The sequence below is a fragment of the Micromys minutus genome (assembly GCF_963924665.1).
Source record: "Micromys minutus genome assembly, chromosome: 8".
In the NCBI taxonomy this organism is placed as follows: Eukaryota; Metazoa; Chordata; class Mammalia; order Rodentia; family Muridae; genus Micromys; species Micromys minutus.
Genome location: NC_137977.1, coordinates 9,140,546 through 9,161,319, shown reverse-complemented (window position 1 = coordinate 9,161,319; position 20,774 = coordinate 9,140,546). Strand labels below are relative to the sequence as shown.

Below are 20,774 nucleotides of genomic sequence, written 5' to 3'. Positions count from 1 at the left end.
TGTTGGCTGAGGCTTCTTTCACCTCCGCAACAGTGCAGCAGAGACTGCAGTCCTAAAGGAAACGTCTGCCAGTGCCTGGTGCAGACCTGTCAATCATGTTATTTTAAAGGAACCCCCTCACACTATTTCCCTTCCACCTCCATACCTCATAACCATTGTCTTCATTAAGCACTCCATATAGAGAAGCTAGATAATTTTCACTGAGTCACAATTACCCCTTTATTCCAATATCTTTAGGGGACATTACGCTAATAGCTAGTGAGTTATTTGAAATATCTTCAGCCTTTCAAACTCAGCCCAGTACTGATGAGAAACTTTCCCACGCATGCATTCTTGCCATCAAAATAATGACTAACCAATTAGTTTTTAATTCACGTTCTGTCCTTATCACAGCAAGTGGGAGGGTGCAGCTTTGATTTAGTATGGGATCTGAGCTTTCCCATCTTCACAGCTGTCCCAAAAGCTGGGACTTTCCTGCCTTCAGGTTGGGGTGGTAGGCACTTCTGCTCCAGACCGGGCACTGTCATACTGATTCCAGCTCCAGTCAATCAGATCTGGCTTTCAACTCTTTCAACAGACTTTCCGAAGACAAAAAACCAAAAACCAAATTTGCCATTGTCTCTTGCGTTGGGAATATATGCTTAGTTCTTAGCCCTCATTAAAGAAGCTTTTTCCCTTTGAGCTGACAGAAACTACTATAGATCTACAACTGGTCAAAACACAGAGAATAAAGTAATCAAAGGATGTCCAGCACCAACTGGTACATCTACACCACAATCTCTACACCTAGGGCCCAGGGAACATCATGGAAGAAGAGGCAGAGAGGTTGTAAGAGCCAGAAGACAAGGCTGGTTGCTATGAGATAGATTTAAAAGGAGTTGGGGGATATTTATTTCTTCCTACAGTTTGTCAGGGATTCAAGACAAGAACTCAAGGCAGAAACCTAGAGGCAGGCGCTGATGCAGAAACCATGGAGGAGTGCTGCCTACTGGCTTGCTTGCTCCCCACGGCTTGCTCACACCATCTAGGACCGTCAACCCAGGGTTGGCACTGTCCACAGTAAGGTAAAATGGGCCCTCCCGCATCAATCATCAGTCAAGAAAATGTGCCTCAAACTTGCCTCCAGGCATATCTTGTGAAGACATTTTCTCAATTCAGAATCCCTCCCTCACCTGTGTCAAGTTGACAAATTAGCCAGGACAGGTCATTGTCAAGCAACAGAGGATAAGGATCTCGGGATTTCCAGTTTTTCATTAAGGAAATAATCGTGGTTATAAAGTGCACATGGTGCTAGATGTGGCTGTAGGTGTGAAGTGATAAATCATGGTGATCCGATCGAGCTGAGTAGCATCCAGCACCTCACGTTTGCAGTCCTCCTTCCTGTCTGGCTGCAGTGTTGTGTCTTTGACCAACAGCTCAGCATCCCCCACCCTCACGAAGATGTCCCACTCTGGGAAGTCCCCATTCCCTCACTAAAACAGAAGATGGATCAACTGCACAAGCTACTAGGACAATGGAAAGTGCTTACATGGGATTACATGTATGATTACATGGGAATGATCCACTCTGCACCATACTGTGTTCCTTTTTTTTTTTCCACACAGAAGTGGGAACATGCAATATTTCTTCTTCTGTGCCTAGCTTAGTGTAGTGTCCAGAACTGTCTTTGTTGTTATAAATGACATTCTTTCCTTTTCTCTTAATTCTGAATAAGCCATCCAGGGCTGCCTTTTCTAAATAGGTAAATATTCATGTAAGACTCACAGGAATGAATATAATTTCTCGATACTAACAAATGTGCTCAAGAATCCAATATTAAAATGTCATAAACAACCCAACAGGAAGAAAGTTTGTGTTTTTGTAACCATCAATTTTAGATCTGGACATCTTGGCAGCCTGCAGAATCACACGGTCAGTGAGGTCTAGAATGGATTGCAGGTGCCCTAGCCCGGCCCAGCCCCCCTTCTGCTCTGCCACATTCCATTCGTGTGCTTGAGGTGGGACAAGACTGTAATCTGAGCGTACGCTCCACTGTCTCACTAGCCTGTGCAGCTGACCCATTTTCTTTTGTAAAATGTAAGCAGGCTAGCTCTGGCAGGACACACCTGTAACCCCAGCCGATTTAGGTCTATACAGTCAGTGTGCCCCGTTAAGGCAGGCCGAGTTCTGCTCACCATAGCTACCTAGTGAGTTTGAGGGAGACCCTGGTTGTCGTTTCATTCTGTTTGGGGGAGGGGGTTGTAGTTCAGGGTTAGGCACTATTTCTAATTTAAAATGACTCTCCATGTTTCTGGCTTGATAATTCAGAGACCTAATCCTGTGTTTTAAGTATCTAATAATGTCAGTGAAAGGATTCTTCCTGGGATTCTTCAAAAAAGACCAGGGCTGATTTGCTCCAGGATTTTCTCCAGTCTTGGAGCCCAGGTAACGTAAACAACCAATGTTCGGGGGAGCTGTGGATTTTTACTGAGTCCCTTTCAGTCTCTTGTATTCGCCTTTTCTGACATTTAAAGAGAATCCTTGAGGAAAGTGTGACCTACCTCCTGATCTACTGACACTCTCTTGAGTTGTCTATGACTTTTGCCTTAGGGAGCCTGGTGTCCCATCTAAGTCCTGCCGTGCCCTGTGTCTGTCAGAACGCCTGCCTCCATGCTCCTCTCCTGGTTTGACTTCCCACGTCTGATCTCCTGGGCTGGGGATGGGGAGCCACACTGAGCAGTGTTCTTATTACCACAGAAGACCACACTGGCTTGTCTACCAAACCACAGAGTGACAGGCCTTCCTGATGGTCACTAAGAGCCTCCTCAACACACGGCAGAAAGGATCGGATCGGTAGCAACGCGTGCAAGCAAAGTTTTGTCAGGCTGAGAGAGGAATTTTTAAGATAGCTAGTAAATCCTAAACACAACAGATTTTTGTGTGCTGGTTTTAAAAATCACAGGGTTTCCTTAGACTGAGTCAGATGTCGTATACTGCCAAGACCTGCGGTGGATGGTGAGCTAAGTACGGTGTGGGGGTGATTGTCTTAGTGTTTGGAGACCACTGTTTTCTTTTGGTTTGCTGAGAAGTCCTCTGAGAAACTACCAGGTGGTAAGTTGTCTGCCCAGGACATGCTGTCACCACTGAGTGTCATTGTGCCTGCCATCCCCAGCTTCTTTCTTGTCTTAAACACAAACACACACACACAGACACACAGGCTCAGCACTTAAACTCAACTCTTAAAAACTAGTTTTCTCCACTTTTCCAGAAGACGGATATATTTATGTGATAAATACACATATCTATGAGATTGATCATTGCTCTTGAGAACAGGAGTTTCTTTTTTTTTTTTAATTTTACAACAATAACTTTATTGAAGCAAAAAGTTAACTTCAAAGGACTCCATGTTGCTATTAACGGATCTTGTAGAAGCTGCAAGTTAAGCTGAGTGTCTTATGTGCTGTTCTTCAGATATTCCTGTTACATTGTTTGATTTCTAGAGACACGTGACCTACTGTATAGAGAGGAGGACGGTGGAAAATACATATGTATCTGTGCCTGGGTGCACACACATCCCAAGTTTTACATCAGGATCTTAGAGTGACTGGGGCATTAATTCTGAGAGTCATTATGAGCAGTAAAAGGCAGATCGTTTCCTGGATTAGACCTATTAGAGTTGTTTAGATAACACACTTTGAATTACTTCCTGTCAGGAAACATTGAAACTGGAAATGTTAACCAGGCTCACATACCAAAGCACTTAGACAGAGCACGTTGTTTCTTTTAAAAAAAGAAAAAAGAAACCTTTTTTTTAAAGGAAAGAGATTAGACAAATAAATCATGTGGTACATGGAGACCTAAGAAGACTGTCAGGCTCAGTGACCAGAGAAAGAGCATTTCTCTGTGAGATTCCTCATTTGTCCCTGACAGCAACCACAGGATTGGTCAGTCTGCTGGAATCATAACCTATGCTGGGCTAATTGCCAGTGTTAATGTGACCTCAGATCTGGAGGCACAGAACTGCAGTCTGTGCTCACATACGCTCTGCATTCCATACGTGGACGGAGAGCTGACTTACTGAGCATGCAGACGCAATGTGGGCTGACGTGTGGCGCGTGCCCAGATAGTGACATTTACTAAGGGACGTTTACTCCTAACTGTGCACATCCGTCTGCTCCTGGTCTCGGAAGCTGGCTGACATTCTCTTTCAGTGCATTTCATGGATGGCATTTCGCTTGACCTATAATTTCTTCCCTCTAGAAAGTGTACGTTTATAAAGGTAGGTTAGGAAACGGTAGAAACAACAACCTAATTGCATAGGAAGGAACATGTGCCTTACAAATCTGGGGTTCCACGTAGAGTGCTTGCCTAGCACAAAGCACTGGGTTCAGACTTGGGGGAGGGGAGGTTAGAAAGTAAGTTCGTTTTTTGTAAATGTCTTCATGTTTGGGGAGCATTACTGATTCTCTGAATAGTAACTCAGGGTGATTTGTCACCCTAGTGAAAAAGAAACAGACACCGAGACTCAAAACCAAGAGCTCTGCGTCCTCAGAGCCTGCGTGTACCACAAGCTTACAGTGAGAAGGAAGGATGTCGGGCACACTGAGAACTTCACACACCAGTCTGTTCTGAATCAGGACATGTCAACTCATTTCCTTCGGGATAAGTCCAAATTGATATACAGGTTCTGTTCTGATACTGTCTTATTCCAAGTCAACACACTCAATAAAAACTTGAGCTCTGTTCAGTACAGGGAGGAGGATAATTAGAGACGGTAGTGGATGAGGACTTCCCAGCGCGGAGCCAGGGATACAAATGGTACGTGTGATGGAGAATAAGTTGGTGTTCTTGAAAAAAAGGAACAGCCACACTACCTGTTTTCATTGAGTACCTCCCATGCCGAAAGCTATGGGCCATTCTTGTGTATTTATTTCTCCAGCAGAATGAATACAGAGGAGAGGGCACTGAAACGTCGAACGCCTTGTGAAGTGTCACTTACCGTCAGGCAAGGCTCAGGCACAGCTTATGTATGGTTCGTAGTTGTATCAACTAGCAGTACTGTCCCAGTCACATTTCAAATGCCACTGTCCCTTCCGTGACTGGCAAGAGTTTTGTGGAAAAGAACATGATACCTATTGTAGAGTGGATGAATCATTTAGCCGCACGTACTTGATGCTGCCTGTGTGGAGAGACAGCAGCCTGGACGAGACATAAACGACGGTGTGGCAGTGACCTTTGATCTGCATACATGGTTTAACTAAATGCTAGTTGAAATTAAAAGCCACATATATGTTTAAATATATATGTGTGTATGTACGTATATATGTATGTATATTTGTATGCGTGTACGTAGGTATGCTAAAAGTCAAGAAAATAGAATGATTGAAGTCCTGAAGCTCCAGGCCCTCTAGAAAAAGAGATTTGGGGCTGGAGAGACGGCTCAGTGTCATGTGCGCTGTGCTAGCACACTCACGTAAAAAGCCAGATGTGGTGGCACATGCTATACTCCAGATTCTGGACAGACAGACACACAAGGACCCCTGGGGCTTGCTGGCCAGCCAGCCTGTGATCTAATGGTAAGCTTCAGGTACCAATGAGAATCCCTGTCTACAAAGAAAAACTGGGGACCTCCTAAGGAACAGCAGCTGAAGTTGCCCTCAGGTGTCCACACGTGCACCCACACACATGTGCACCTGCTGGCATACACACATATACCTGTACATGAGCACAGCCACGTCAGCCACTAGCAGAAGCTTGGTGCATGTGCAGCTCCTCAGTCAGAAATTATCCTGACTATTCAGATGAATGTTCCTGCCCTACTGCATCGTAGAAGCTGGGAATCCACTTAGGGCAGGCGAATACAAAGGAAACAGATACAAGCTTTGCAAACATAATAATCCTCCTGTGAGTCACCAAAGTGGACTTTAAACCCCCACACGAAGTACCATTAAAAGAAGCATGGTGGTATCAGGTATTTACAGATGACTCCTCTGGAAAAATCCACTTCACCATGGAAACCCCAGAGCTGTTTGTTTTTTATGGTACTAATGTTGATTGACAGATTGCTTACTCCAGAGATTAAACTTACATAGAGACAACTTGTAATGATGACAAGTTATTTAAAGATGTCTCTCCAAATGCACATTGGCATTTTCTACTTGGTAAGCAATATGAGCTTCTTCTATCACTTCCGCCAGACACTTTTTATTGGCAAAGAAAAACTTAAGTTGCGATAACATTAAGCCTGATATTCAGACCTGATAGAGACAGGCTAATAAAACTGTAGGCCATTCTGCCCTGGGACTGAGCTACAAACCATAAGGTGGACGCCATGGAAGAGAATTGTGCGGCATTACCATAGGTGCACCATGATGATGTAGACACTATTACAAGCTTGTAGTCATTTTAGAACTTGAAAACCTATTGTCAGACACATGAAGCAATGCATTGAAATAAAAACGTGACCATGGTACTGGGTGCTGAATAGCGGTTGATTTAAAAATTAATTTTACTACAGAGATTTTTAGAAAACCAAACTTGGAAAGTCAATTGCTCATGTGGTAAAGACTATCTCGGGCCAGTGTATTTCTCAGAGTTTATACTGAAATGCAGAGAGCAGTCATGTAAAAACCCAGCAGCATGAAAACACTCACTCCTCCAACCACCATGTCATTAGAGAGAACAGGTGAAAAGTTGGAGATAGTTTTTTTTTAAGCCATTTGTGTAAGATATAATCTCAAAACTCCGAGATAATCAACCAGGGAACTTAAGGTTGGGGCTGGAGAAACGGCTCAGCTGTTGGGAGCACTCACTGCTCTTCCAGAGCACCCAGTTAGCCAGGATCCCACCTGTAACTCCTGCAGGACCCTCTTCTGACCTTTGCAGACCCACCCATGCATGTGTGTACACATCTCCTTATGGACACATAAATAAAAACCAAAATCTTTTTAAAAAGTAAGTTAATTCTTCAAGCTTGTACTTAGTGAGTCACAGAGTGTACCAACACAGTCCCTGGCAGCAACCATTGGCAACGGTTGCTCCTTGTCTCACTTGGGAAGAGCCTTTCGGCCTTTCTCTGAATTTCAGGTGAATTACTGAGGCAGAGTTCAGTGGAGGAGCACTTGCCAGGAATGATAGCCTGGGTTAGACACCCACACAACAGAGAGAGCAGGGAAAGGAGGCTGTTTCTCAGTTTGGGTGTGTCTGATAGTGCATGATTAGGTTCCAGGAATATTACATCACAAGCATCTCAGGATACAGAATTGACACAAATCTCCTGGGTGTTGTTGAATCTGACCGTTCACTCAAAGTTGGTCCCATTGCTTGAGTGTATTGTTCACTTTTTCCTCCTTACAGTTACAGTCATTCTAGAGCAGTGGTCCTCAACCTTCCTAACACTGTGACCCTTTAATACAGTTCCTCATGTTGTGGTGACCCACAACCATAAAATTGTTTCCATTACTACTTCATAACTGTAATTTTGCTAGTTCTGAATCCTAATGTGAATGTTTTTGGAGATAAATGTTTGCGAACCGGTAGAGAACCACTGTTCTCAAGGAGGCTGTTGAAGGCCATACATTTGACCTGCTTTGTCTGGGTTTTCCCTACGTGTTTTTCCTTACCCTGACAGTTCCATACCTGTCTACAGTGTTTTATTAATTACCACGTCCCCCCATGTCCCTCTCTTATCTCCCTCCCACACCCTCTTGACCCCTTCAACCTCCTGACAAGAATCCTCTTGCTTTCATTTCTTGTCATTTGGCTGATGACCCACCGTTCTCAATTATGCCTGCATCCGCATGGGTGTGGGGTTGCTTGCTGGCTTGTACGCAGCTTACCAGTGGCTACACCACTGGAGAAAATGCCGGGTCCTCCCAGTGCAGTTGCTCTTTCAATGACTCACTCTTCTTCAGACTTCTCTAAGTTCAGCACCCATAAATGGCTGAGGTGACGATGGCAAAGTCAGGGTTTTCCGCTCCCCCATTCTTCCATGTCTGTTGGCTTTTCCCCCATTTCCTTGTTTTCATTTGTTGTAGGTTCTGCTGTCAGTGTAAACTCATATTCAGTATAAACTTGTATTCTGTATTCTGCAGATTGTAAGTTATTATAGTTATTGTGATTCTCAAACTGTTTCGGATTTTTTCAGTGGAAGTTAAGTCGGGCCATGTCCTGTGTCCTCTGGACACACCCTTATCATCTTAGAAGCACTGTTTCCTGGTACACACTGTCCCATGCTCATCCTGCGCCTCTCCTGCTCCACTGTAGGCACAGATCTGGTTCCTGTTGTGCTTGGTTTGCAATATAAGGAGTGTGTGCATGTGTCTGTCTGTGTCGGTGTCTTGTGTGCCTCTGTCTGTCTGTTATCTGTGTATGTTTTCCTCTGTTGTGTCTATGTGTATCTCTATGTGTGTATCCATGCATGTATATCTGTATCTGTGTGTGTGTTTGTGCCTGTGTTTGTGTGTGTATATCTCTGTATGTACCTGTCTGTGTATGTTTGCCTCTGTGTATCTGTGTGTGTGTGTGTGTGTGTGTGTGTGTGTGTGTGTGTGTGTTGGTATCTATGTTTGTGTGTGTCTGTGTGTGTGTGTATCTGCATGTAGTTGTGTGTCTGTGTGTTCTTTTGTTAGTGTGTGTATAAATACATGTCTTCTAATGGCTCCAATTCTAAACCAGCCCACACAGTTCTTTACTCTTTACTCTTCCTGCTTCTTGCCATTTTATTTCTGCCTTTTCTTCCACAGTTAAACTCTGTAGCTTGCTGCAAAACATTAGGTTATTTGTAAGTGTGTCCAGACATGCTAACCACAGTGTATGTGTAGCCTTCAGAAGATAACACGCAGAAGCCACTTCTTCCCTTCCACCACACGGATCTCAGGGGTCACCGTCAGCTCACCAGACTTAATAGCAAAAGCCGTCTCACTGACTCAAAGCTCTGTGACTCCTACCTCTCACATGTGTTTATTCTTTCCCGTCATGCACATAAAGTCAGCTTTCTCCGACTCTGTTCACATCTCTGCTATAAGGAACAGAATCTTCTGAGGGAGACATTGTTCATTAGCTTGTTTGACTGTGTGGAATCTAAAGGTCAAAGGTCTCACTTTCCACTTCTTCCCTCTGCCCTGTCCCTCTACACACAACCTGAAAATTAACTCATTCCAGTTTTCCATTTTTTTTTCTGTGTTACTTTTATTAAAAACAATAAATAAATGAGTGAGCAGAGGAAATAAACGCCAACTGTTTAAGTGCAGCGAGTATTCTCTACAAACCTTTGCCGAATGCACCCCCTAATCCAACCCACTCAACACTAGTGAACTCACCAGTCAGCAGAGGGTTCTTTTGCTCTGTTAGGGTAGACATCACAGATGGGCAATTTGGATCTCCCTTGGTGTGAGCCACTTGTGAGTTTTGAGTAACAACGACCAGCAACGCGTAGCTCATGCTTGGCAGCCACTCCTGCTGCTCAGCTGACAGCCTCGGCCTCCAGCATTGCCGTTGCTGTGGCCAGTTGTTTCGTACGGCTCCTCTGCCTTTGTACACATCACCGTCCTACTCCCCTCAGTCTCTGCTTCCTATCTGTTCTCAGGGACGACGGGCCCTGTGAGTTGCCTGGTTATTCTGTCACAAGCTGAGTCTTGTCCGCCCGTGATAAAGAACCACAGCAGGCAGTGAAACCCCCAAAAGCAATTCTCAAGATCTGGACTGAAACACAGGCCAGTGGGGGGTGGGGAGACAGTGTAGAAGAGGGAGGTCTTCTTAACTGACCCCGGGAGATTGGCAGGAGGGCTGTTTACAGATCCAGTCACACGTACACAGCCTTCTGTTTGCTAACCACATTTTCCCACTGTCATAGCAGTGTGCTCAGGCATCCTCTGTGTGCAGTCATGGCTCTGGGCATCTGAAATGGCTATCACAGTAGAAGTAATACCTTCCAGGATCCTAGGTGTGTGGAATGACCATTGAAACAGCTTCCTGACTTTTCTCCTAGAAGGAAACAGTGGCTTCTGCAGTGACCAGAGCAGCTGGGCCTGGGTTATATTCTCCTGCGTTGGCCGTGGCTGTACTGAACCTCCCTGGGTAGTCATGGTCCGTTTTCTTCTTTCATTAATAATTTCATACATATTTGTAATATACTTTGACACCTCTACACTACCCTTTCTGGTCTCCTTTCCGCTGTGCTCTTCCTTTGTGACGAGTCTCCCTTATACTTTGTGGCTTTGATCTACTACATTTAATTAACGTTGCCTACATGAGCACAGCTGATGGTATTTACTTAGCAAAGGCAACTCACCAGTGGCTTTGCCACTGAGGACTATGATCCCCTCACCCCCTGCAGCCTTTTCTCTGCTCCTCAGAGGAGAAGGCTGTATGTACCCCTCCTCATCCCTGATGGAAGGGTGATGGGGCCCATCTTGAACAGGTCTTGTGTGGGTAACGATTGTCGTTGTATGTTTATGGATAGAAGAACCAGATGATGGTCTCCTCACCCTCCCGACGGTCTCTCACCTCTCCTGCAGTGTCTGGAGCATCGGGTAGAGTGAGACAGACAACCCACGTAGGGCTGAGCACTCAAAGGTTGCTTCTTCTCGGACCTTTGCCAACTGGACTTCAATGTTAGTAATTCTACCAGCAACTCCCAACCTGAGTGACACTGAAACTTTGAACTGGGTCATCTTTTCTGGGGGCAGGACAATGGGTTGCCCTATATAGTGTTCATCTTTAGCAGCACCCTGGACTGTACCCAGAGAGCTGCTATAAAGCAGCTCCCTCACGGTAGCAACAAAAGTGTCTCCAGAAATTGCCACACATCTCCTAGGAAGGTTGTAAAATCAGCCTGGTTTAAAACCATAGGTCTCTGTTCTCGGCTAGTAGAGTAAGTCACAAAAGTTAACTCTAGAAATACCGTCTATGTTTTTATTAAGAAAATTATTTAGAGAAGATACAAAATTAAAGCCAGTGAATAAATCCAAAACTATATAGCATGAAAACCATTCACTTTATATTTAAATAAATTAAAAAAAAAAAGAATAGCTAAGAAGAGACCCAAATATCTAAGTTAAGACCTAAGCATCAGCTTACTAATAGCCAAAGCTTTGGCACAGAACAGGAGTAAACAGATTAACGTGCAGGTTTCCCTTAGTGATGTCTACGTAGCATGAGTGGACAGTAAAGGCCCTGTCTCAGGTGCACATGGCTGAGTCCCTCCCTTCTGTTCCTGCTGCTTCCTCCTACAGAAATCCCTGAACTGTCAAAACTGTCACTGCAGCCCTGCTTATAGTTGCTAAATGTAGGGAAAGCTTATTTTTCTAACAAAGTAAAGACAGTCTTTGTGGAGTAGACACAAAGTAGATGACCGTTATGGATGGAGAAGTACACACAGGAAAGCGGATAGATTATGGTTGTACACACGGGAAGGCGGGAGATTATGGCTGAAACTCAAGTGAGAGTATGGATGTGTGTATCTCTGAGAGAACTGATATATACCATTTCTTTCCTTATTTATGTAAGATTTTTGACAGGTTATATGTACTAGGGAAGTAGGTTTGTGTTATTTTTATTTTGTGTATTTCTTCCAGTGAACATGAATACTTTGTGTGGTAATTTTTAGGTAAAGAAATAAAGCATTTTGGGGACTTGGTGGATAGCTTAGTGGCAAACCACTTGTCTAGCTTGCTCAGAGTCCAGGTACAATATCTAGCAACACACACAAATAGTTTTAATCCTTTGTCTCAGCTCCAAATTTAAAAAATGTATTACTTTAAAAAAAAAATGAAAGGCAAAGCTTTAGTAAAATTTTCAATAGCAAAAAGAAAATTTTTTTCTTCAGTATTTATGAACATGTTATTTATAATTGCAAAAAAATATAATGGTAATATGCCAGAATACACCAAGTAGATCCCTTTGAGTTTATAGGAGGTAAAGCTGCTTTACTAATTCAGTGTGAGACCAGGAGTGGTGGCACGTGCCCCTAACCTTGGCATTTGGGAGATAAGATATGTGGCTTCAGCTACCTGGTGAGTTTGAGGCCAGCCCTAGCTATATGAGGCCATATCTCAAAAAGACTAATATAAAAAAATAAACTAAATTAATATCGTCTTATATAAAAAGTTTTTCTTTCTTAGCTGAGGAGCCATTGGTAGTTAATGGTTACTGAGGAAGGGAGTCATCTTTCTTTAGAGACATGGCCACTGGTAGACTCACCCAAGTTCCTCTCTAATATAAAATATAGATGCCAAATAGAAGAATGAAGTTGTTGTTAGCCACAGAAATAAAGATGAAGCGTCCGCGTTTAGAGTTAGCGGGAAATGCAGCATTGGGTGTTTGCTTCACTAACGTGGAATTCGGTTTATCGTGCCATAGGTTGCGTCGGGTGAATGCAATGAAGACACTGAAGTTTACAACATCACCCTGTGTACTGGGGATGAACTCACGCTAATGGGGCAGGCAGAAATTCTTTATGCAAAGACCTTCAAGGAGAAGTCACGTCTCAACACCATCTTCAAAAAGATTGGGAAGCTCAATTCCATCAGCAAGCTGGGGAAAGGCAAAATGCCGTGCCTCATTTGTATGAATCACCGGACCAATGAAAGCATCAGCCTCCCGTTCCAGTGCAAGGGCAGATTTAGCACCCGAAGTCCCCTGGAACTTCAGATGCAGGAAGGGGAACACACCATTCGAAATATCGTGGAGAAGACTCGGCTCCCCGTGAATGTGACAGTGCCCAGTCCCCCACCCAGAAACCCGTATGACCTCCACTTCATTAGAGAGGGACACCGCTACAAGTTTGTAAACATCCAGACCAAGACGGTGGTGGTGTGTTGTGTGTTGCGCAACAACAAGATCCTCCCCATGCACTTCCCTTTGCACTTGACTGTCCCCAAGTTCAGCCTCCCGGAACACCTGGTGAAGGGAGACATGTGGCCAGAAACCCTAGTCCATCACTGGCTTGGTATCTGCCAAGAGCAGTTTGACATCGATGAGTATTCACGGGCTGTTCGCGATGTGAAAACGGACTGGAACGAAGACTGCAAGAGCCCCAAAAAGGGCCGCTGCTCTGGCCACAACCATTTACCCAATTCCCTCAGCTACGCCCGCGATGAGCTTACCCAGTCCTTCCACCGGCTCTCCGTCTGTGTGTATGGCAACAATCTCCATGGTAATAGTGAGGTGAACCTCCACGGCTGCAGGGACCTTGGGGGAGAGTGGGCCCCTTTTCCTCACGATATCCTTCCCTATCAAGACTCTGGTGACAGTGGCAGCGACTACCTTTTCCCGGAAGCTAATGAAGAGTCTGCAGGCATCCCGGGGAAGACAGAAGTTCCCTACGAGGAGCTGTGGCTGGAGGAAGGCAAGCCCAGCCGCCTGCCTCTCGCCCGCTCGCTCAGTGAGAAGAGCAGGTGTGACACTCTGAGGAGCTCCACGAGGTCCACGGGTGCAAGCTCTTCTCCTCCCGCCCCTGCGACCCTGGGAGCCACAATGAAGTCTTCAGAAATCCCCCTACCTCCACCTCCAGTGCCTCCCAAATCTGAAGCTGTAAGTCACTTCTGTGTGTGAATGGTGTGCCAGTCTTTCTGTCTCTGCCCGGGCGTCGACTCGTTTATTTTCTAAAAGACAAAAACACTTCCCAGTCAAAGGCCATCAGAACGAATAAACGTGTTTAATTGGGAATGACGTATGGACACCAGCCCAGTTATTTCAGTTAGGCAAGTGAGAGATGTACTACGTTGGGTGAGAAACTCTGAGAGTGTCTAACGGGGGATCTTTAAACTTGATTTGCTGTTGTCTAGGAAAGAGACGGCAGACGACAGGTGGCCAGAAAAGGGGCAGTCATGACAGAAGTCTGAGTGACAGTGTCTAAACTGTAGCTCGTCAGCGATGGGTGGCCAGAAGGAATGGGCTTCAGAAAGTGGCCTGGAGGTAGACGGCAGTATTCACTGGTGAAGCGGGAGTGGAGAGAAGAGGGAAGAGAGTGGGCAAGAGAAACTGGGTGGCTCACCTTCAAAACAAGGTGGAGACTGGTGCTGTATCTGCAGGAGTTAATCTTCTGTGCTTAAGTCAGGAGCAGAATCAAGAGGTCTCAGTAACTCTCCTCTGCCCCTCAAGTTATACTGAGACCAGAATATGGGGTGCTCTCACGTACACGCATGCCATAGAACCTGGTGCTGTGTGGTTCTCTCTCTCTGCAAACTGTAGCTCAGACCTTGATAATGGCTCTGTCAGGGTTCAGAGTAGAAAGATGGAAGATAGTACAGGGCCTGAGGCTGGAACCCATTCTTAGCATGTGGCCCAGGGTTTCATCCTCAGCATTCCCCCAAAAATAAAGTCAGTACAAACAGGAGGAAGGACCTCTCTTCCAGCACCGCCTGTGTCTCAGCCATTCTGTACCTTGCATCTTTCCATCTGGAGGAACAAAAGCTGCAGAGGCACCAATAATGGCTCCGTGGATTTGACAGTGTCTTTCCAGTGGGATTTTTGGAGTTTTGCCTGTTTGATTTATTTATCTCTAGCAGAATTTGGGGATTTTTGCAGGAGAGAAGACATAGAGGTTAAAAGGCTCTCTGCTCTTGCAGAGGATCCAAGTTCAGTTCCCAGCACCCATGTCAGACATCTCACAAGTGCCTGTAACTTCAGCTACAGGGAATCCAATACTCTTTTGGCCTGCACAGGCAGGCGCATACACACACACACACACACACACACACACACACACACACACACAAATAATCTTTTTAAAAATAAATATTTGTAAAACCAGAGAAAATAAATAAAAAGGCAGTCTTTCTTGCACATGCGCATGCACACACACACACACATTTTTTTCCCTGTCAGATGGCCTTTGGACACCTCACTGAAACCCTCGAACTATAAAAAATCTACTTTGAATCCTATGAAATTATTGGACAGCTGACAAACATCAGGAAGAACAGGACTGTGGAGCTGGTGCTATTTAGTTTTCTTTAGAAGGTAACATGAAAAGAGATGCCCAAGTTAAAGACGAGGAACAGTAGAAGAGACAGTTAACATGTGTGGCAATTTAGAACACACAGGAAACTTCTAGTGGGAGGTGAATGAAAGACAGTTTAATAGAGATAATGCCATATAAATGAGGTCAGAGAATATGAATGAATTAGAAGGGCAGAGTGGGGGAGGGGGGTTCCAGAGAAAGCAAGAATAAGGATGTGAATCCTGAGAAGGCCTAAACACACAGGTTTTATGGAGTTGCTTGGACAGGTTGGGTAGGGTGCATTAAGGACAACCCAGAAGGCTGGGGCCAGGTAGTAGGCAGGCTGAGAATTGACAATTGATCAGTCCAGACATATGACTAGCTAGCCACAAAGGGTCCTTGATGCTACAAATGTTTCCCAAGATAGGTCCCAACCACCCCATTTGGCTTCCCAAATGCTGCAGAACTAGACCATGCTTTTCTTCCCTAGAGAACCTTCCAAAGACTTCAAACACATCTGCAGAGAAATGCCTCTACTCAATAAGAGATCCTAGACTTTGCTGAATTCTCAATGACTTGAGATTCTCAGACCTTATAATCATGTCAAAGGTTCCCTAGGGGTTTTCAAAACATAAATAAGTAATGAGTACAGGGCACCCTCCTGGCGTGCACTAGACACCTTTAGTGAAGTCAGAACTCAGCGGTCTGTTTGATGTGACATGATCGACCTTGATCTTTATTAGGAAAGCTACCTGAACCTTTCCTGTTGAACTTCGATCTGCCTGGGCTGCAGTGGCTCTTGTGTTTATTGAGTGACCGGTGTGCTTGTCAAGGTGATCATACCTAGGGTCACTTATGCAACCAAACCTAGAGGTTGGAGACTAACGTTGTTTGGTTTTTATTATTGTTGCCGTTTTGTGGCTAGTAAGAGATGAATAGGAATGCCCATATTAGGAGTTCCTTCATGAGTATGACTGGAGCCTTGCCTACTGAGGAAGATTGAGAGGTGACGTTTTGTTTTTGGTTTTTTTTTGGGGGGGGGGTTGTATTTTGTTTTATGTGTCAGTGTGTTGCCCCAAATCATGTAGATTTTGTGATCAACTGGTTATCTCAAAAATTTTTCATACCTGATCTATGCATACTTTTCACAAATACTCATGAAGAAAATCCTTGGAAGCCATTGGCATATCCATGAGGTTCAATGGGATCCTGGGGTCTTTGAGTTTGATAAGAATATTAATTTGTAAGATTGCGTTGTGACTCTGGTTAGCAATGCAGCTGTCTTTTCTCTAATGTAACTGGTCTGAGGTCACTCAGAATTTGTAAACAGGGTAGGGTAGCTAACAAGATAGTTCTTGTTAGTGTACACATTTTTTAAAGTTTTTTTGGTTTTGGTTTTTATTTGTTTTTTTTTTTTTTTTTTTTAATGTATGTGAATACACTGTCACTATCTTCAGACACACCAGAAGAGGGCATCAGATCTCATTACAGATAGCTGTGAGCCACCATGTAGTTGCTGGGAATTGAACTCAGAACCTCTGGAAGAGCAATCAGTGCTCTTGACCTCTGAGCTATCTCTCCAGCCTGATGTACACAATTTTTAAACTGCAGTTTTTGTTTCATCAATCTGTATTAAATCATTTGCATAAGACTTTGCAGCCTTTTTATAATGACATAAACATTTTAACATAATGATACCTGCAATAATTTTTAAAAGAAAATGACTATGTTGTTGTCCCATCTTGACCTTGGTTCTAAAAGGAAAACATCAGACTTAAACTGAAACCAAAAGCAAATGTCATAAAGACCTGGGCCTCCAGTCCACACAGTGATTTCTCACAAGAGACTCTTCTCGGCATGCCCAGTGTTTATAACATACTATAAACATAAAGGATGTGTTATAAACACCTGAAAATCATTTACGTTTAAAGGAATGGCCGGATATTTAAACAACACCATTTTTATTGGTTCTGTGACCATGAAAAGAATTTTCCATTTTTTAGTGTATGGGGGCGGGGGAACCAGAGAATGTCATGACTGTTAGATGTGGCTTCAGCTTATGACTTTCGAACAGGAGCTTCAACAGGCCATATATGCAAGTGCTCCCATGGAATTAATCTCGGTCCTGCCTTGGGTAGTTAGAGCAATGGCAGCCTAGTGTAGCGGCCATCCCACCCAACACTAACATGGTGAAGAAAGAGACAGGAAGGACCCACCAATTATCAGTGTCTTCCAACTGAGCCCCACCTCCTAAAGGTTCAGTCACATCCCACAACAGCTCCACCAGCTGGGGACCAAATGTTCAAACACGTGTTCCTCCGGGAGATGTGTCCCATTCAAGCCATAACCAATACCAGCAGAAGACTTATCTGGGAAGTTGGCTGTCCCTGCCAGGAACTTCTAGGACAGCAAAACCATCAAAGAAAGAGTGTGTGCCACAGAAAGGAAGCAAGTTGGCCTGTGAATGTAGCTATGGTACGGTGCTGCACTGTGGTGCCTATCCAGCCTCCATTCCAGACTTCTAGCCATTGCTGCCAAGTTGGGCCATTGTTGCGCTGCAGATTCTGATGGTCTTTGTTTCTTTGAGTGAGGGCAGTTCTTTGTCCTTCCATAGCCATGTCCACAGAGCATCAGACCGCAGTATATTGCCTGTGTAAAGATGGCGTCTCGGTGTCTTAACTTGCTATCACTCACCTGTCTGGGGTCAGAGAGCGCTCCTTTTGACAGGAGTGTCTAGGGAAGGAAAGGCCCTGCCACTTTTGTCCCTTAGAACTGTTGCATCGCAGCCTAAGCTAACAACCAAGGCACGCTCACCGGCAGGCCCTTGTCACTTTCAAAGTTTGCCAGAGGGGCAGGCGAGACGTGCTTGTCACCAAGCCAGACAACTTGATCTCCATAGCTGAGTCCCACCCACATGGTAAGAGAAAACAGCCAACACCTGTGAGTTATCTGACCCCCCACACTCGAATCATGCAATTTTTGATTACTTTTTTGAGGATCCCTTTACCATGATAATGTGACAGTTCCCTTCTTCCCTGTATAATATTGCAGACCTCTATTCTTCATTTTAACTCCTGGCTGCTAGCTCAGATTCCTCTTTTTTAAATAATTTACTTAATTTTATTTTGTGTGTGTTGGTGTTTTGCCTTCATTCATGTCTGTGTGAAGATATCAGATACCCTACCACTGGCTTTACAGACGGTTGTGAAGGCTGCTGTGTACATGCTTAGGATCGAACCCGGGACCTCTGGAGGAACAGCCAGAGCGCTTATCTACTGAGCTATAGCTCCAGCCTCCTACTATTTCTTAAACATTTTCTTAGACACTTAACAAGTGACAATCTTCAAGAACTCCTCTGTCTCTCCATCTCTGAGCCCTACTCCTCCCCACCACAAACGGCAATCAGAAGTGCAGGGCCCTTCCCAGGAAAATTGATATAACTGGAAATTATCATATTAAGGGAGCATATGCTTTCTGTCATTTGAGGTTCCCGGGTTTTATATAAGCTGTAAGAGTGTGGGGGGTGAAAATAAAAGTGGAACTATTGGGGGGGGTCTAAGAAGACTACCAAGAGAGGAAAGCAGAGTGAGAGAGAGAGCGCATGCTCAGTGTGCAGTGCACACTTACATGACAGTGACCTTATGTAGCACAATACTGGAATATGTAGTATGAATTTTTTTAGGAAAAAATAGTAAAATGTCTTGTGGAAGAAAATATCAATAAAGTGCAGGGTCTGCCTGGAGATGTGAAGCCTCACTTCAGCCCCCAGCACAGAAACAACAGCCGGTGTCAACCGTCTGAAGCAGTGCTGTGTCTGGGACCGACATCGTCTGTCTCTGCCCCCTTGGCTGGATGTTGGCACTACACACCCAGTAACGCTGGTGAAAAGAAATCCCAGAGTGAGCTCTAGTTGAAGCCACCGATCTCACCAGTTGTTCTGCGGTGTGCCTGGGATTGTTAGGCCTCTGACAGACAGGATGCTGCCACAGTCGCTGAGAGACAGGGTGTGAGGACCAAGCTGTAGGACGAAGACTGAAGTCATTCACCATGAGGTGGGCAGCCCATCATTAATTAGCCCCAAAATGAAGCACACTACCGTGACACTCAGGGGACACACTGAAAGCTGGGCCCCATTGCAGTGCGTACTTTCAGAGACTGATTTCAGCACTGGTCTCCACACCGAAGGGTAGGTCGTTTCAAGTAGTCGGGCCAGAGAGCCCCACATGGACCTGCATCCCCACTTAGCAGCTTCACACTTGGGAGAAGCACACTTGAGTCAGCTCCTGTGGGGAGGATAAGTTCTCCGCCGTGTTACTGTGTTATACAAAGGACTTGGCACATCTCCTTAGCACTTAGGGAACATTCAAAATAAAGAGTAGCCATAATTGAATATAGGATGGATTCCAGCTTATAGAGATAGGAAGTGATGTGAACCACTCAGACAGGCTGCTGGGAGGCAGGGTATGAGGACCCAGCTATAGGATGAAGAATGGAGTCACTCATCATTAGAGGGTGGAACTAACGAGGCTCCACGGTGACGCACACCACAGTGAGACGTAGAGGGTGAGCTGAAATCTGCAGCTTTATACCTCATCCCATCCTTGACCGGTAGATGAGGAGAGAAAGTAAGCAAGTAAGCCCCTCCAAAGGGTCAGGCAGTGAACATGGGCATGTGTGGCTCCATAGCCGAACCCAGAGGAGCTGCTCTCCCTCAAACAGCAACACATCTGATTTTTAAAAAACAGAACAGCATTTTAACCCACTTGGCAGGGTATGCATCACAATTACCTCACAATGGAGTGATCATAAACTGAGATATCATAAAGGACCCACACTATCTCCTAGTACTCTGGGGATCCCAGTAGCGAAATGTCACTTCAAGGGGGACCTGAGGGGTGTGAAGAACTTACAGGTGCCTGTACAAAGGGCACCTGTGAACTAGTTTCAAGGAACTGAAGGTCCCAGCCCCGCCTGCATGGCTGTCTCAAAGCTGAGGTCTTATCTCCCTTCACCAAGCCAGGGTGTAATGTTACCAGCTCTTATAACTCTGAGCACCACCAATCCCACCCCCAGTAGAATTAGGATTTAGTCCTAACCGCTCAGGTTAAGAAAGCTTTATAAAAAATATTGGGTTGTAAACTAAAGGGAGTGATCTTGAGAAATGATTCAACCTAATTTTTTTTTTTTTTTTATCTTTTTCCCTTTCTCAACTATTGGGGCCATGGAAGGCTGACAGCCAAGTTCAATTCCCAGCGCTCGTGGTAGAAGGACAGAACTAACTCTGTCATGAAGTGTCCCCAACTTTCACATGTGCTTCCACACTGACGCAAATGACACTACATTTTTCTAATTTTTAAAGAAAAGTAAGTTGATGTTAGCTAAGCCATTAAATGACAGGTTTTTTTTTTTTTTAAGACACCAGAAGCATTGATATTCAAGTTGAAATATTGAAAACTGTTCAAATGAAGCTGGGGCCTGGGGATTTGAACAGCTTGGTGCTAAGGTGCTTACTTAGTGTGCATGAGGCCCAGGTTTTCAGCATCCAGCCAGACAAAAAAGGATAATTCATGGAAGAGATCATGTGCATCAAGCTACCTGCACTACAATAGCCTCCATTCAAGATTCCCCTAATTAATAAGGTCTCCTAGAACAGTTGGCATTTAATTCAATTTAATTACAACTTTTGAGGAATACTTTGTAAGCAAGCCCTACCTGGGCTTTCATTCATTAACTGAAATGACAACTAAATTAGTATGGTGTTGTGGTAATTCTGAAGCTAATTGCCTTCCATCTCGGGTAGGTTGTTTTTAAATGAAATTTTCTAAGCCAAGACACATTTTTCTCCGATGTC

General features: G+C 44.6%; 1 protein-coding gene across 1 annotated transcript in view; it reads left to right on the top strand.

The window, feature by feature from the left end:
- Positions 1–20,774, top strand: part of GAREM1 (GRB2 associated regulator of MAPK1 subtype 1) — a 157,874-nt gene that overhangs the window by 126,807 nt on the left and 10,293 nt on the right. The window contains exon 4 of the mRNA XM_080919965.1: positions 12,340–13,512. Coding sequence (XP_080776091.1) covers positions 12,340–13,512 — 1,173 coding nt within the window. The remainder of the gene's footprint in view (positions 1–12,339; positions 13,513–20,774) is intronic.